Source organism: Pogona vitticeps, chromosome 14 (genome assembly GCF_051106095.1).
Source record: "Pogona vitticeps strain Pit_001003342236 chromosome 14, PviZW2.1, whole genome shotgun sequence".
NCBI lineage: Eukaryota > Metazoa > Chordata > Lepidosauria > Squamata > Agamidae > Pogona > Pogona vitticeps.
In genome coordinates, this window is record NC_135796.1 from 12354177 (window position 1) to 12372708 (window position 18532).

The 18532-nt window shown below is 44.3% G+C and overlaps 1 protein-coding gene across 19 annotated transcripts in view; it reads right to left on the minus strand.

Annotated features, from left to right (window-relative positions):
* ARVCF (ARVCF delta catenin family member) overlaps positions 1-18532 on the minus strand; it is a 456576-nt gene that overhangs the window by 103438 nt on the left and 334606 nt on the right. For all 19 annotated transcript variants that reach the window (XM_072983699.2, XM_072983702.2, XM_078381689.1 and 16 more), the window contains one exon: positions 7642-7825. In XM_072983699.2, the coding sequence (XP_072839800.2) occupies positions 7642-7825 (184 nt within the window). The remainder of the gene's footprint in view (positions 1-7641; positions 7826-18532) is intronic.

Genomic DNA, 18532 nt, shown 5'->3' on the forward strand with positions numbered 1-18532 from the left:
TTTGAATGGCGGCGTGCTTGGTAGCGCTTTTTGTGGCGAGATTCACAACTGTTGCCCTTTGCATTCTTGCAGTTGTGCAACAGAGAGGCTGCAAATTGTTCTCCAAGTTATTTTGAAACCTGCTTGACCATGAGCTCCCTCTCTGTCCTCTACCCATTCTCGTCCCCCTGTTTTATAGAACCAACACAGTTCGGATTTCTCCAGTGAGGCCCGGTATGTGATCAAGGAAGAGAGGACGCCCATACCTTAGAACAAAACAAATAAAATATGTATTCCTCCCCCCCCCCCCAATGCTTCAAACAGCGATGCGCTATTTCACAATTTGCAGTTAGCACCATTCATCAAAGCTTGGCTTTCTAGGTCATCTCGGCAACAGTAAAAAGGGAATCTAATGCAAAAGACGGCTTGAACAGATGGCTGAGAAAAATTTATTCTCGGCTGGCGTGCGCCCTGTTGGTGGTATGCTTGGTACAGCACAGCGCACAGATTCATTTATTTATCACACCAAGGCATCATCGACATCAACAGATTTAATAATCTGAACTCCTCACCAAGAACATCGCTTTGCATTTGCAAGCCGGAATGCGCGACGACGGGGAAACATTTGATCAAAAAGCAGTCCGAGGCCTAGCCGGAGAAAATCCGGCTTTGCTTCCCCATCAAGGTGGAAGGACATGTGTACCCAACTGCACCTATGCCAAGTTAGATCTCCGGTCTAGCTCTGTACCAACTTGGATTCATGACCTGTCACTGGCCTACAACTCCCATTATTGTTGGCACATTTGTTGGGGATGATGTTGGGGAACTACTCTGGATTACATGGACTGCTATGGTTTTCCAGTTCTATCTGGGTATGCCAGGGACAGAGATGGTGAGCTTTTGCCATTCCAAATCATGCATGCTAAGTCCGTTCCCCTAAAAGGAACGTTTCCGTTCTGTTTCCTGATTACAAAATCCTTCTTCGTCTCCTCTCTTTAGACAATTTCTGATGTAACATTCCTCACCCTTCGTATTCTGTAATTCACTTCTTCCCCTCCTTGCCGGAAGGAAACATGTTTTGCTTCCAAACTGGAAATTGAAAACTCCATTTCGGAACGTGGTTTCTATCTCCATTTCAGAAGAAAATGACTGCTTGCAAACCCTTGCTCCCCAAATCACATACAACTAGTTTTCTCAATCAAGAGGAGGAAGGAACTGTGTGATGGGACTGGAACAGCACAACAAGCTGAGGAACCTTGTGTTTTGACTATGGCTTCTAATAATAGTGTGCTGTCAAGTTGATTCTGATTTATGGCTACACTTTCCAGGGTTTCCTAGGTACAGAATACACGGAAATAGTTCATTGTAATGTTCTTTGGAGGGCACCCGGGGAATGTACTGCTAGCCCACGGCTACAAAGGCTGTCTCTACTCCCAGGAGGCACAGTGGGGGGATCGAACTTCCAACCACTGGGTCCGCAGCCAGAAACCTAACCCACTGTGCTATCCAGCCAGGACAGGATGTACTTTGGTTTCTTTGTCCTAAATTCCAAAATTTATCCACTCTCTCAACTGTGTCCACCTGTCTCCAACCCTCTGAACTGGATTACAACCCCACCATCCCAAGTCAAGCTTCGAGGGGAGGAGAAGATCACCCCATTCAGACATTTTGGACCCAATCGAGATCAGGACTGCTGCGCCACCGATATCATCAAGCTGTGGTCACGTAAGGTGCCCTTAATCCAGACATTCAGTAATACAGATTCAGGGGAGTAGAGGATGGAAGTGGAGGAATACAGATGAGGGCACATTCACATGACCTCCCCTGTCCATCCACTATGGCCTTCCACCTCTAGGTAGCAATTGGGGCATTGGATGCTCTCCACATGATCATCCTCCACTTGAGGCAAGTACAGAGTGCAGGACTTGGAAACGGTGGGTTTCTCAAAGTCACAGGTTGGAAGTTCAATCCTCTGTGTTGGTGGAGGATTCTGAGAACTGCCACCCCTGCTCCCAAAATGAAAGAGCTCAAACAATGGCAATAGAAGGGTTGGAGGCAGCATATTTCCCACATCAAATGTTTACTCAGCCTATGTTATAAAAGACTTGGATAAGGCACATGCTCATACAGTACTGTGCGCTCCAGCTCTGAGTTTTGAAACGAGTGGAGACTCCCACTGCCTTTTCTTTGTTCATGATACAATGAAGGGAGGTGGGCCCTCTCAGCATTATTTCAAACCCTCCACCTTCCTTGAAGGTTTTTGAGCATCTGAATTGGAAGAGCCCTCCGATTAATTTTTGGAGAAAACACATGGCTTCTAATCTCAAAAGCAGAGGAGGAGTTAAGACAATTGCTTGCAGCATAATATCCAGACCAAAACATGTTTATGAGATGCTGCTTGTCTCCGACCAAACAGGACCATGTTCCTCTTCTTAGATACCCAGACGTCTGCAATTATGGCAGGTCCTAAGTGCCCACATCAGGAATGGTGTCGGAAAACCTCCCAACCTCTTTCCCATCTGCCCCCTAAGTGTGAGCTTCGTTAAAGAAAATCAAAAACCAGTCAACAGAGAGAGGAATCTTGTGCACAGATCATTAAAAAATGGATTTAGATGATAATGGCAGCAGTGAGAGGGGGAGGGTAAAAATGTTGTAGTGTAGATCAGCGGTCCCCAACCTTTATGGGACTGCGGACCCACTGAGCCTCTGAGGAATGTGGGGCACACACACACCGAGCTCGTGTGGGTGGGCACAGGCGTGCTCTCAGGCGCATGCACGAAGCAGCGGGGGAGCATACATGAGCCCCAGTGGCGGCATAAGCGCTCCCCCCACCCCTTTGCACACAGGAACACCTGCACAACTGCACACCCACCCCTTCGCTTGGGCACATGCGCGAAGGGGTGGGGGAGCACTCACGTCAGCACTGGCATGCGTGCATGTGTGCAAAGCAGTTGCGGGGAGGGGAGTGCATGCAGGAGGGCCATAGGTCTGTTTCTGCGGCCCAGTCCGGCTCAGGCCATGGACCGGGACTGGGCCGCGGACCTGGGGTTGACAATCTCTGGCGTAGATTACCTTTATCTGTTAACGATCAATTTAATGTCTGCCGTAGGCACTGAATCTAATGCTCACTCAGCTAAACCTTTCAGCCCCCCACCACATCCGCTATCTCCTTCCTTGGACAGCAATAAGAGGAGTGGGGTGCACGTCAGCGTGCAATTACTGTGTCAGGATCCCACCCAGAAGGCTCTGGCCTCTCTTATGGAGCTGATGATCATTCCTCTCAGGCCGATTCTCATTACCTTTTCCATTTATAAAGTTACTCCCTGGGGGACGGAAAGCGCAATTTAAAGACCGCAGCCCAAGGATATGGAAATGAACAAAACTGTCTGAAGGTACATATTAATCAGTGGAAATGGGTCTGAAGTACACTCCAGTGCTCTACAAGGTATAACGCAGTTCCTTTTTATTAGCTTTGTACGAACTATTAGCCCTTGTCATAAAAGCAGAAGGATTCAAAAGCAGAGCAAGAAAGCGGGAGGGGAGGCGAAAGAAAGGAAACACGAACACCAAACATCATGTTTTAGGCAAAAGATTCCCAAGTCAAATAGGCCTGAAATGTGACGTGCTCGCACCCTTGGCGTACATCGGTTGCTCTGAGAAATCCGTGCTTCTCATCTTTATTTTCTTTGTTAAATTCGATTTATATCCGAGCTTCCTCTCGCAAGTGGGGACAGGAGGCGAAGTGCCAAGCAAATAAAATTAAAGCATAAATCCTTCGAAAGGAAAACCACTTAAAACCCAGTCTTAAAACACACATGCGGGGGTGAGGTGGGGTGGAAATACAGTACACACATCGTTGCTCTACTGGTGACACTCTCCTTAGCCTGACTGTACCTCACAGAAGACACGCTGGGGAAAGAGAAGATGTATGTTGCTGTGAGCTCATTGTGAAGAAAAGCAAGATGGTGACAAGTAAATATATAAATGAAATATTCATAAGGCCAGGCAGAGCTGGCAAAAGGAAATTGTGGCTCACATAATGGTATCTCCTCTCAAGTTAAATTCAATTGTTCAGTTCTAAAACAAAAGCCAAGTGTGCGGGTTATATACTGCCCCATAGCGCTAAAGCACTCTCTGGGTGGTTTATAACATGATGATGCAGGCTACACATTTGCCTCTCCCCTGCAAGCTGGGTACTAAATTTAGCAACCTTGGAAGAGTGGAAGGCCGAGACAACCTTGAGCTGCCTATCTGAGCCTGTCGCGATTGAACTCAGGTTATGAGAAGAGACTCAGCTGCAGTACTGCAGTTTAACCACTGAGACACGAGGCTCAGTACTAACTATGGTCGATCTACTAAATCAGTTGCTGAATTCTAAGGCAATGTATATATAAATCCCATTGCTTCAATAGGTCTACTTGAGTTGAAGCTGCCAATTAGGTAAATGAGAGGCCAAATGTTCTTAAATCGGAGTGTTCGGCCAAATTGCGAGGAGTGGCAACCAATGGGGAAAGCAAAACTCTCCCCCCCCCTTTCACACTTCAAATGGGGCAGTGGAGTTTTGGAAAGAAGGTATAAAACCAAGACATGCTCCTACGGTACTCGGTTGGCCACAAAGGGGGGGAAAAGGATGCTGATCTAGCATTTGGTCTCACCAGGACCCTTTTTATGTTCGTGGACAGAAGAGTTCAATTTTTCCACACGTACGCAAATGCTATAACAAGACTGGAGGAATTCCAATTACATTTTTTAAAAGGGTTTGTTGTATCTGTATTCTGTGACCATTATCCTCCACAAAATTCTCCATAGCTCTTGGCTCTCAAATCCTGCACCCGCAGGGTGAAAGCACATGAAGGTTTTATCATCTGGCAAAGCTTTGAATGCAGTCCTAGTAGCAGACTGTACCTGCTACTGAATAGACAGCCTGGCAAAACAGAGAGACAGACTCATCACTAGACGCTCAGCCTAGAAGTGACAAACCGGCCACAGCCGCGAGGCATGGAATAGTGGCGGTCTGCCTCAATGCAGGAACCCCCTGCACGGATCAAAGATCAGACCTTCAAGTTCTAAACCACAGCAGATCTCCTAAATCAGTCGGCACAAGAGGTCTGCTGAATTGATTTCAGTCCAAATTAAGCAGGGCTGGGTTGAAAAGAAGACAGCAGCCGGAAGCCATTTCATTCATGAAACAGAAGGTGGACAACAATCATCTCCAAAGAACTCTTGCGTTTGTGGACATCTCATACGGATGGATGCAAAGGACATGCAAAATGGAGCTTTCCATAAGAATCTTATTCTCTTCCACGGATGTGAGATATTGCTCTACTAGTGTCTTCAAAAGGGACATGAAAACAGCTTATCGATTCCCTGTCCCCCCCAGACAAGACGCTGACACAAACGAGAAGCTGCCACATTTTTAACATTCTGTGCACTGTACCAAGGAAAATCTCACTCTGGGTAACCAGACCAAGCCTCTAAGCAGTCTGCGGGCGAACGTTTACTTGCCTTGGAGTGGTATGTGCTCAAGAGTGCATGATCTCATGGACGAAAGGAGCTCTAAATCTGCTACAGCTCATTTCCAAGCCTCGCCGCGCTAACAACTGGCCCATTTAGGAAGGTGTGACCCACACCAGCAGGCTGCCAAAAATAGGGCATTGTGTCAGCAGGGCAAGTTCTCTGCTGGCCCCCGGGGTTACAGAAGGCTCGGAAGACATCAGAGAAGTTGATCCCCAAGATTACAAAAGGAACAGGCTATCAGGGCTGGCATTTCCCACTAGAAAACCTGCATGTCAGGAAAGGGACAAGGGCAAATAACCCACATGTGAGATAAGGGACATGGTGATGGCTCTCCCAATCCACTGAGGTTTGCATGTTCAAGAATTTTAATTCGGAAGGATTGTGGACATAGGTGAGTTTAGAGTCCCAAAAGTTTCCGAATGCAAAATTCACACTTCGTTTATTTTCTCATGACCTTATCTTTCATTTCTCCCCTCCAACCCCCCCTCCCATGCCAACCCTGCCATTAAGCCCTTTCTCTGCAATTCTGGTTGCTTTTAGATTTTTAAAAAAATCTATCCTTATTGACATAATAGTTAAAATAGCTCAGTAACAAAGATTATATCTCAGCATCTGCAAGAAGGATTGGAAAACACTTCAATGTGAAATGAGGGCTGCCAGTCAACATAGGCTGTATACAGACAGCTAGACAAATATGTGGTTCGAGCTGCTTTAAGGTAGCTATGTTTCTGATTCTTTCGAGCAAGTTGATTTAAAATGTTATTTTATTAGTTCCACCCTTTTCCTGTCTTTGAGAGCACATGATTACAAGCAACGCAGAACACTGACTTTAATAAGATGGGGATACAAATATATTTCATACAGAGTTATGGAGACTAGATCTAGCAGTCTCTGCTCAACTGAAAATCTGCAATATGATCCTGAAGTTTTCCCATTCAAGTTTATTTTTTTCCAGAGATTCTTTACATGGAGAGGGCAAAAATATCCATCCATTTGTTTCTTGCATGGATGATCAATCATGAATTTGTTACTGCCTCTATTACTAGGTGATGTCTACATGGGAGTTTTGGAAGCGCGAGAGATATGTGGTGGATTATTTTTGGTCCAAAAGACAAGATGAAAATACAAGGGGATGGTTGAAATGAGGTCGATCAATTTATTTCAGCTCAGTTTCTGCTGAAACTCCATATTGCACAGAACTTCTGCAGATGAAAAAAAGGGTCTGTTTCCTACCCTTGGAGGAGGATGCAAGAGGAATTTTATGTTTGGGATTTCCTCTATGGACATTTTGACCTGCACCTCCCTAAGAAACAAGCAAATTGGGCATTTGGAAGAAATGACCAATGGGAAATTATGGTTCATTGCTCCAAGGAGTTTTCAGTCATGATACAACAATGAATAGAGTGAGATGGGGCAACCCACACAGGGACCAAGGCAAAGGCATGTTGGGGACTCGGGAGAGGACCTTCTCTGTGGCTGTTCCTAGACTTTGGAACTCTCTGCTACTGGAAGCCAGACAGACCCCATCTTTGCTGTCCTTCCGCAAGCAGACAAAAACTTTTATCTTCAGACAGGCTTTTTCTCAATGACTGACTGACTGAGTGGGTTTTTTTAATGGATTGTTGTGCCATACTGCTTTGAATGTATTTTTGTCGTCGCTTTTGTTTACCACTTTTCAGTGTGGTTTTCATCTGATCCTTTTTAGTATTTATATATTTACTTTTTTTTAGCTTTAAACATTGTCTTTTAATGGTCTAAGCCACCTTGGATCATTTTCAAGAAGAAAGGAATGAATGAATGAATGAATGAATGAATGAATGAATGAATGAATGAATGAATGAATGAATGAATGAATGAATGATTTTCCTTCAAGTCACTGTATCTCACATGCATTGATACACTTGATTACACTGTAAACTAATGATGGCAAATTTCAAATCAGGAATTCAAAGAATAGTTACATATTTGGATATATTCCTGAGTACAGGTGGTTAAAAAAACTCTAGTAGTAAGATTTTGTACACCAAAATCCATTTTTTTTAATATAAATACAGATCTTGTGCACCACCATAGATTTTCTCTACTGTTCCATCTATCATCTTCAGAATACAGAAAAATGGTATGAGCACCTTGCTCCAGTCTTACCTCAGACATCCTGAAGTGTTCTTGAAGACTGTTGTCCATTCCGCATCTCGAGGTTTTGAGTCTTCATTTGGCTCATTTTCCCAACCAGAATGGGGAATAATCACTTCATTGGTCAGCGTCTGGAGACCATGGTTGATGATCACCATTTTCAGGGGCTCATAGGATGACAGATTCCAAAGGGTCCCTTTGAAAAGAGAAGATGAAATGGGAACCAGTCAGAGAACTTAGTGCTGTTAAAAAGTTCAACCTATGAGATAATCACAAATTGGTTCCAAATATTACATCATGAATGGAATAAAATTACAGCTGACCACAGTTTTAAAGAGCAAGGTTTTGTTAAGTTACTATTTAACTCTGCTAACAACCCTATTGAGGTGTAAATATTGGAGCCAGCATTCAGCCACTTTTAGCCTTTGTTTCAGTTCCCTAAGAACAAACCAAGTAATTGAGGAAAAAGTGAAGCAAAATCACAATAATCTGAAATCTGCAAGGAGCGTGGCTTGAACCACGGAAATAAAAGGGAGCCCACTCTTGCATACACATTCAAGAGTAGGTGATACCTTTATAGACCACTTAAATTTTTTTGATATGATCTGTGAGCTTTCTTGGATCAGGACCATCCACTTCGTCAGGCATGTGCCAGTATGAAGAACTGGAAAAATCCATCTTGCCGTGAACTTTTGGACTAAAAAGTGCATCTAGCATCTGATGCTACTGACACAAAACTGGAAGAATATGGGCAATATTTTATGTAGGACTTGCAAAAAATATGCTGTGGTGTAAAGCACCTTCTGTACAGGATTTTAACTACTTTGTCCCATTCCGCCACCCCATCCAACAGAGTCGTCACTCTGTGGCCACAGAATATGCTGTGTCTCCCTTATAATTTTATCCACCCAACCTTCTTTTTTAAAAAAACTTATTTATGCCACTGCACTCACAGCCTGTACAATGGAAACAAAGGACACAACAGACAAATGCATGTAGATTCACATGTATCTCAGTGCAGGATACACAATTTCCATGCAGAGTCTGTGCCATTTCGACACAAAACTCTTCAAAATAGAGCATACACTTTTTAAGCACTTTAAAGGAAACACCTCCAGCATCCCCAGGCTAACCTTGATTAACTTGATAAGACTGGGATGGGGAAGAAGGCGGGAGAATTAGATGCTTGGCTGAATCACACCATCTCCAACTCAGTTCCACATCACTAAAATGTTATAATATTAATCATCATCTACTGCCCAGAATTACTGCCGAGCCGGAATGGATAGAGATGGTAGAGAGATAATCCCGCCAAACTTTCTATATAAATGCTAAGTGAGAATCGTCAGTGTCCCTAGCGTAATATATCCACATAAATATCAGCTTTCCAAAAATGTTGTGTTTTTCCAAAAAATCTACCTTGAAAAAGGTAAGAGTAAACACACCTTTCTCGTCTCCAAAACCTCCTGGCAAAAATATACTCCGAGATGTTAACTACTGTTGTCCAGTGCTTAGGCCCATGGTTCCAAACCTTGGGTCTCCAGATGTTTTTGGACTACAGCTCCCAGATATCCTGGCCAGCACAGCTAGTGGCAAAGTCTTCTGGGAGTTGAAGTCCAAGAATGTTTAGAGCAACACTGAGCACAGGCAGTTTTCCACGCGCTGTTGGGATTAAATTCTCATGTCCTTCACTGTGGATGGACTATGGTGGCTCAGGCTTCAGCGAATGGCAGCCCCAAAACATCTGCAAGGCTACACTTGCCCATTTGCTTTATAACGTTGGGCTGGGACTAGAGAAATCCTAATTCTTTTGTTGTTACGTACATATTATTTAATGAAATCAGAACCACAGGTTAGATTTACACTCCAGTGATCATCGACTCTCATAGCACCACGAAAAGCCAAAGAAGTACAGGCAGCCTGATGAAAACTGTACAGATGTTAAATGCCACTGTTGTCCCGGTTGAAAGCTCGTCTATTAGTTGTCAGAGTGTTAACAATGGGCTGCACTGCATGATCGAGGGAAGTGAGGGGGGAATATACCAAGTGCAAATTGGGTCCTGGGCACATTTTTTTAAAAATGCTTCTGCCACAAGGAAGACCTCGGATTGATCCAGAGGCCAATTTGCTCAGAAAACAGTGAAGTCCTGGGTACCTTTGCTTGACTCCAACTCTTTGCATGGCCAGGCTCTGCCTAAGCCTCTCCTCAAGCCAGACGGGCGGGCGACGGCTCGTCTCCCACTGGACCTCTGTGGCATGCAGTCGGATCACAACCTCTGAAGGCCACACATCCACGGAGGGGAGGCGACCAAGCCGGGAGCAATGCATTTTGGCTAACTTTGTTTCATGTCCCTTCCAACTTGCCTGCAAGCTAGTCTTTGGAAATCCTAATTCAATTCCCAACTAAGCCATGAAATTCACTAGGGTCGCCTTGGGCTAGCGGTTCTCTGAGCCTGATCAACTCTGCATAGTCTTCATGATAATGAAGTGGGGATGGGGAGAGCAATGAAGCCACTTTGAGCTGCTCATGGAAGGAAAGGTAGGACATAAAGGTATCAAATAAGGAAACGGACTAATACAAAACATTTCACAACTGTACTGCGAGGACTTCAGCTGTTGTGTTGTTGCAGCTTACTTCTAGCCATCGAAGCAGACTAGTAACAATGGAGGGCTACACATTCTCCCATTTTCTATACATGCGCAAAGCCTTCCAGAACACGGCACATTTAGAAACAGTTGCAGCTTATAGAGCTTTTATTGGTATTTTTTAAAAAAATATTATCATCTTGCAAGCAGCAGTTCTCATTATTTCTTCCCCGGAAGACAAGCTGCAGCTTCGCCATCCCCAATATATATCGGTCAAACCATTTTGGGCATGGAGGGATGCGTGGCCCTCCTGTATGAAAGGAAACCTTTTGGATCCAACTGGTCCTTATGTGGCTTGGAATTTATACTCAGCCCCTTCATCACAACACACATCGGTGGCTCTGTAAATTCCAAGGGCACCTGCCTTTCAGATGCCCTCCTTTTAGGGGCATGGTTAGGCTGCAGCATTTCCCATCAGGAATTTTATCTCCAACTACTCAATGGTTAAGTGGCACTTCAGCTAGAACCCCTGAGACCAAGACGACTAACAGATGAGTTAAAATGTTCCTCTCTTCAGCATGACCTCTAAAAGAGCCTCAAGGGCCTCTTCAGATCAAGCTGAACATAAAAGCCCTCCCCGCCCCAATCTCATAATCACAGAGTTCAGAAGTAACTTGTTCCACGTAACTGTTTTATTTCAACATAGTTACTTTTCAGGGCTAAAGGAGAGGAACACTGCTCCCATTTCTGCGTAGTGCAGTGGCATTCCTCGCCCCACCCCAAACAACAAGCAAGAGCATTTCATGTTGTGACGAACCTGGCAAAATAGCAACTTTTTGATATATATTTTGATATGAGGTCAATCTAGAGAGGGGCACAATCTGCTGGTTTGGCGGTTCACGCCAGCTCGTTTAGCAGGCAAACACGTTTTGCGCTTCAAAGCCCAGGCTCCCCTGGTGGGCACTCACTCAGACGCAGCAGCCTGGCTTCTCTGCCCTGCCTCCTCAGGGCACTACCTCTGAGCGGGCACACGCTAGAGGAGGCAGGGCTCTGAAGCGCTGAACACTTGTTTGGCTGCTAAACAAAACCAGCACGAAACTGGCAGCTCACACCCATCTCTAGACGTGACCCAGGAACAATCTATGTTTTACTTCCAAAATTTTCAAAAATTCCCAAACATATTGCTGAGATCAGCGTGGGACCGTTTCTACTATGGCATCTGCATCAACTGGTTGGAAGCTTTTAGAAGACGGCATCCCCAAAAGTACCTCGGGTAATATGCTGAATGCATTTCTCTCAGACCACAAACATGTCCCGTTCTTGGATAGCTCAGTGGCTTAGGTATCTTGCCGCAGAGTGAGAGGTTGGCAGTTCGATTCCCCACTGGGCCTCCTTGACAGGGGCTGGACTGGATGACCCCAGAGGGTCCCTTCCACCTCTACAGTTCTAAGATAATGGGGGTCCCTTATCCAGCTTTGGCCTCTGTTATAATATTTGTAATAATCAGGTGTATCGTGGACCAGCCAATGGAACTCCTCCTGGGTTACAATAAGCCCAAGCTGTTGACAGAAGACCTGTGTTTCACCCCAAATGGCTTTCACCTCCTGCCATTTTTCTCCAGACTTTCACCGCTGGCAGGAACATTAATCACTGTATTTATTCCCTTGATACACTTCACTTACTACATTAGAGCTTATGTGCACATTTGGCACGACAGTAATTACAGTAATATGGATTTTTTTTAAAAAAAAAAACACACACCTCATTTAAGCATTTAAACAAATTCATATCATAGACATTTTTAAAAGAATAAATTAGCTGCTGATGGTTAGCCATTCAGAATAATGGAACGGGAAATTAATCCCAAATCCATTACCAGACATGGAAAGGTTTTAAAAAAACAAAACAATGAAATATTGGCTTCCCTAGCCATTAGTTGATCTTTTTTTTCTAGTATTTTCATACAGTCTGCTAGTTGGTCTTGAAGTACCAAGCCATACTCTACCCAAAAGCAATGGTTTTAAAAGGAGATTTACAACAGTTTGATGCCAAGTTATCACAAGGGCCACGTCTCCCTTTGTGAGCCCACCTGAGTGTCAAGATCAGCAGGAAAGCCCTTTCTCTCAGTCCCACCACCTTGCACAGGTATATTTGGTGGGAACAGAGCAGAGGGCCTTCTCTGTCGCTGCTCCCAGACTTCGGAACTCCCTCCCACTGGAGGCCAGCCGGGCCCCACCTTTGCTGTCCTTCCGCCAGCAGGCAAAGACTCTTCTCTTCAGGCAAGTTGCCGTCAATGACCGGCAGTCTGAGAAGGGCTTTTTAAATGGACTGCAGTGCCTTGTTGCTTTTAAATGTGTTTTTAGTATTGACTTTATTTACTACTTTTGTTACATTATTTGCTTGGTTCTTTTAAAATATTTGTACACTTAAACTTTTAGCTTTTAAATACTGTCTTTAAATCATGGAAGAAAGGCAGGGTAAAAACATCTCAGACACATAGATAGAACCAGATAAGGTCATTCCACGTCTGAAGTACATAACACTTGCTAAAGGTCTTTAAGAAGCAGCAGTAGAAATGGTGCCCATCCAATGAGCCGTGTTGTCTATCCTTCCTCACAGGAACTCTGTTATCCAGGAAGCACTCTTGCAGTAAAACTGCACCATGAGTCTCATTTTCCATTCTAAATAACGTGTTGCTACTCTCCAGCAACGGATAGGTGTTTCCAAAGATAGATTGGAAATCTCCTAAGAGGGTTGAAACCAACTCTTGTACTTCTGCAAACGCTGGGATTCTCCCAAGTGTACCAACACCTCCTGCTTGTAAGTTCTGAATCTGCTGAGTATCAGAGAGACCACAATCTGGGGCACTATTCCCCCAAATCCAGCGTTGTCTTCTTAATTCCAAACCTACACCAAGTCTTTGTAGCTATTTTACAACAGAAGCCCTAAACAGCTATCCCAGGTATGGAACTGACAAGACCAAAAATGTTTGCTAGTGAACATCTTCCAAAAAGACAGCATTGTGCTTCTGACTCATTCCTGTTTACATCTATGTATGTGTCTGTATGTTTTTTAAGCTCGCTATTTACTTGATTTTTTTTTCCAGTATTCCAATATAGGTATTGCCTGCTTCTGCTTTCGCATTGTTGTTTGGGGGGTAGTAGTAAACCACATGGCCTATTCTTGATTTTTTTTTTCAGAACGATGGAAGATACCCCTTGAATGGCACACCATCTAAAATGTGTTCTAAATTACAATTTCCCTTTCTCAGCAATTAGAGCTTTCTCCCTCTTTCCCACCCACTTGGGCGACTGCCCCACTTTTGGTCTGTTGCCTTTGATAGGCATGTATTTCTGGATTCATTCATAGAGACATAGCTATGAAAATTGTGAAGGAAATGAAGACCTGTTCTTCAATGAAGGAAGGAAGGAAGGAAGGAAGGAAGGAAGGAAGGAAGGAAGGAAGGAAGGAAGGAAGGAAGGAAGGAAGGAAGAACGAACGAACGAACGAACGAACGAACGAAAGAAAGAAAGAAAGAAAGAAAGAAAGAAAGAAAGAAAGAAAGAAAGAAAGAAAGAACGAAAGAACGAAGGAAGGAAGGAAGGAAGGAAGGAAGGAAGGAAGGAAGGAAGGAAGGAAGGAAGGAAGGAAGGAAGGAAAGTGTGTTGATATACCACTCCATAGTTCTAAATCTCTCTCTGGGTGGTTTACAGATGTGTCACCTTTATTTAATTATACAGGCTACACACTGCTTCCCCCCCCCCCCGCATGCCCCAGCAAGCTGGGCGCTCATTTTATTGACCTCAGAAGGAGGGAAGGCTGAGTGAACCTCAATCCATTTGCTTGAATCCACTGAGATCGAATGGTGATCATGAGCAGAGTTTTGACAGTGACACTACAGTTTAACCACTGTGCCATGAGGCGCCTCTACAAGCACATGAACTGCTGGGCAGCGAAGTGGTTTAAATCTCTGGCTGCAGAGCAAGCAGTTGGGAGTTCGAGCCCCCAAAATGCCTCCTTGAGCGGAGCTGCTTGATGATTCTTAGGCTTCCTGCTGTTCTATGACGATGATGATTATAAATTTTATCATTTACCACTGCTTCTAATGTGGTTTATGAGATTCTAATAAAATGGGACTCTATTCTATAGGGAATAATGACCATACTCATGGGATGCCGGAAATGGAGGTGTGTGTGTGTGTGGGGAACCCACAAAGAGAGAAAGACTGAGCTTGCAACCAAGATGAAAATATTATCTTGCCAATTTCTCAAACCTGCCAGAACTTTATCCGTCAACTTTTTCCCCAAAAGAAAAGAATGAAGCACATCTAATACAATTTTCTCTTCTTCGTGAATTGCATAGACAGGAGAATTTAGAGAAGGGATTTTTCCACCCCCTCTGCCTTGCTAAATATTATCTTGATCACACATATTAGTTTCCAAGAGATGCACTAGAGAGCTTCTCACCAATCAGGGGATTGCATTTTGATGCCTTTGCAAACTCTTATCCCAAATGGCTGAGGATTTCCAGCTCAACGTATTTTTTTAAATCAGCTATTGTAAACATCAAATACGGGCTTCAGCAATAAGGTTTATTCTTTTCAAAGAAGATTACGATTGCTCTGCACGGTTGGAGAAGGAGGCGAATCTGTATTAAATTCTCACTTTGCAAACAATTGAAATCTGCAGGCCCAGTAGCCAGGGGCCTGTCCAAAAATCTGGCGTTGTCATTTATGTATTTGAATTGGGCCAAGCACAGTGGTCGCTATGTATCTCTGAAATTCAACCTTCATGGGATTAAAAAAAAAACACCATGGAGGAAAATTTCACCTATATTGTGTATAGTCTCTCAAGATTGGTGAGGGCAGAAAGACTGTACTGTCCACACCCCTGGCTTTTGCTTGGTACTTTTTTTGCGTGATTTCCAGATGCTGTACGGAAGCCAAATAATCAGAGATTCCTGTTCTCACTGCGCTATTTTCTGGGTAGGAAAGAAAATCCATTCCCCGATAGGTCAAAAAGAATAGGAGTCAAACCACGTATTTGGCTCCTACCCTCCCTTTGATTTGGCTTCATGTAGATGCAAGAGTGAAGACATTCCATGTGTCTTATGCCTACCCTCATTCTGAACTGGATTCACAACGAATGAGGACATCAAATGATGCTTGTTGCTAATCCTTTCACTCTGGTTTTGGATTCCTGAAGATCCCAGAGGGCAGAGACTGATTGATTGATTGATTGATTGATTGATTGATTGATTGATTGATTGATTGATTGATTGGTTGGTTGGTTGGTTGGTTGGTTGGTTGGTTGGTTGGTTGGTTGGTTGGTTGGTTGGTTGGTTGGTTGGTTGATTGGTTGATTGGTTGATTGTATTTATACCCCGCCTATCTGGTCAAATGACCACTCTAGGCGGCTCTAAGCAATGCCTTTTGCCCCTTAGGCTCATTCTGACTTGGATTCACGATAATGCTACACTGCACTGGTTTCTGCCCTCACCTTGTTATTTGAGGAAAAATAGCAGCCAATTAAGTCAATCACTTAAACCTATGAAACAAGAACAAAAGAAAAAGGGTGAGGGGGAGTCATGTTTGGTGAAACCTTTCATTCTTTCCACACTCTGCCTCTCCCTGTTTTCAGAAGGAGGGGGAAAAATCTCTGACTCAGCTCTAATTCCGACTGCAGGTTGACCATGCAGTCAGATACGGGAGGGATATATTAAAATATTGCAACCTTTTCTTTCCGTTGAAGCAGGCGACGTTCAGTTCCCTGTCTCAAGGGCAAGGGGGGGCAAACCATACATTTGCTCCTGAGGTGGCCCCTTTCAAAACTTGAGGCACAACCTGACCAGTTACGAAAAATCAGCAATGGAGGGGCTTTTGGTTTGGAGGTAAGGTATCTCATAACTGGCTCAGAGCAGGCAGAAAAACCGAGTTTCAGGTCTATGGAATTAGGAGTTTGTCTAGCACAGAGAACCAGACCCTGCGGGAGTTTGCACAGTCTTCAGCATTTTCAAATAATCCAAAGAAATTACATTGTGCCGAGTACCCAAAGAAGGAAAAGCTCGTTAAAGCTCCCGGTTTCTTCGGCTCGTCTGTCCGAGCAGTACAAAAGAAGCGCCGCACGCAGAATCTGCAAGGGGAACGTTTGTTCCACACCGAGCCTTATCAGTCAGGATAAAAATACGACCTTTTGCTGCTTTCCCGAATCACAACATATTACTTTCCTTATCAGGCCTGCTCTCATTCTTCTCTATATCAGGAATCGGAGAATCATCAGCTGAAATACAGCACTCCGCCAGGGTCCCAAGAGTTCACATCCAACTCAAAGTGTGTGTGTTGTGGAAAAACAACCATAAAAAAAAAACCCAACCCACTGTTGTCACTTGCTGTGGCTCAATTTCTGATCTGTTTAATAAAGACCGGTGAGCTTGTCACAGCAAGAAGTGGATCATACGGCACTCGTCTTCTTTGGGTGGGAAATGAAGGGAAGGGGCTATAGGCCATGCAGAAATAAAAATATTTCATTTGCACATACAAATCCACAGCAAAATGCTGCCGCACCGCTTCATCCACAAATAGGTGTGTCCCATTCAGGCAGACCTGGGCAAAGTGTGTCCCTCCAGATGTTGCTGAACTGCAAATCCCAACACTCCTCACTATTGGCTGTGTCGGCTAGGATTGCTGGGAGCTGCAGTTCAGCAACATCTGGAGGGCCCCATTTTGCCCAGGTCTGCCAGCCAGCGCATCCTCCAGGAAAGAGACGCCAAACCAGGGACATCTAGATCTTCTGTACTCCCAAGTATCATTGTCCCCAATGTATGGGATTAATTGATATTTATAGATTAGAACACCTAACAAGCACTAGGTTTTCTACCCTTGTGGCTGCCACTAGTCATAATAAAGCTAATTCATTTTTCCTCCCCTTTGCTTCCAAATCTTTCTCTTTTTATGCATTGCATAGCCCTTTTATTTGTTTTGCATCATCTGGACTTCAGAGCGGTAGTTTCCAGTCTTGAGTCTCCAGATGTTCTTGGACTACAATTCCCAGAAATCCTGACCAGCACTACTAGTGGTGAAGGCTTTTGGGAGATGCAGTCCCTAGACCCAAGGTTGGGAACCCCGATGTAAACTGATAGAGGTAGAGGTAGGCATCCTTCAGTCTCGAGAGACTATGGTATCGTGCCCTGTATGGAGGACTTGGAACAGCGTCTAGTGTGGCTGAGGAGGCCAATTTGAGAGTGACAATCTCTTCCACACTGAAGACAAATCCAATTGGTCCCCTGTCCAGCTCCCTAGTTTTGCTGCTTTTGTGACTTCCTCTTTGCCTCAGACTGCTGGACAAGGGTCTCTTCAAATTGGGAGAGGCTGTGATGCAATGCCTGCCTCCAGGCTGAACGCTCGGATGTCAGAGTTTCCCATTTGTTGAGGTCCATTCCTAAGGCTTTCAGATCCCGCTTACAGATGTCCTTGTATCGCAGCTGCGGTCTCCCTCTGGGGCGATTTCCCTGTGCTAATTCTCCATACAGGAGATCTTTTGGAATCTGACCATCAGCCATTCTCATGACGTGCCCAAGCCAACGTAGACGTCGCTGTTTCAGTAATGTATGCATGCTGAAAATTCCAGCTCATTCTAGGACTACTCTGTTTGGAACTTTGTCCTGCCAGGTGATGCCAAACTGTAAACTGATAAACCTTTGTTCATATTGCCTATGGTTTGAATGGAATAAGACAGTTTCAAACCATGGGTTAATGTAATATCCAAACCTGTCCTACATACACAACCATAGCCCCTGCGGTCACAAAGTTATTTATGATGGGTTTCAAAGTACTGTGTAACTCTAGGACTCAACAATATTGGTCATGATCCATTTCACGAGATAGCAGTGTTTTGGGGGGAAATGCCATCCTTATCAGCGTAAACACTTTGAGAAACAAAGCTCCATGACACAGATACCTGAATTTATGTTTGAAGTAAAATCAAACATTTCCACGAGCTATTAATAGTATTAATGGTACAAGGGGTTGATAATTCTCTGTTGTATCTTAATTTCACATCTCTGAAGGCTACATTTCAGGGTGGTTTGATTTAAAGTAAAGGTTCTGAGATGGTCTCAAAAAAGACAGTTGGTTTTAGAGAGTTGTTTAGTATTAAAAGAAGGGATGTAGTGGCGCTGCGGGCTAAACCGCAGAAGCCTCTGTGCTGCAAGGTCAGAAGACCAAGCAGTCGTAAGATCGAATCCACGTGACAGATTGAGTGCCCGTCACTTGTCCCAGCTCCCGCCAACCTAGCAGTTCGAAAGCATGCAAATGTGAGTA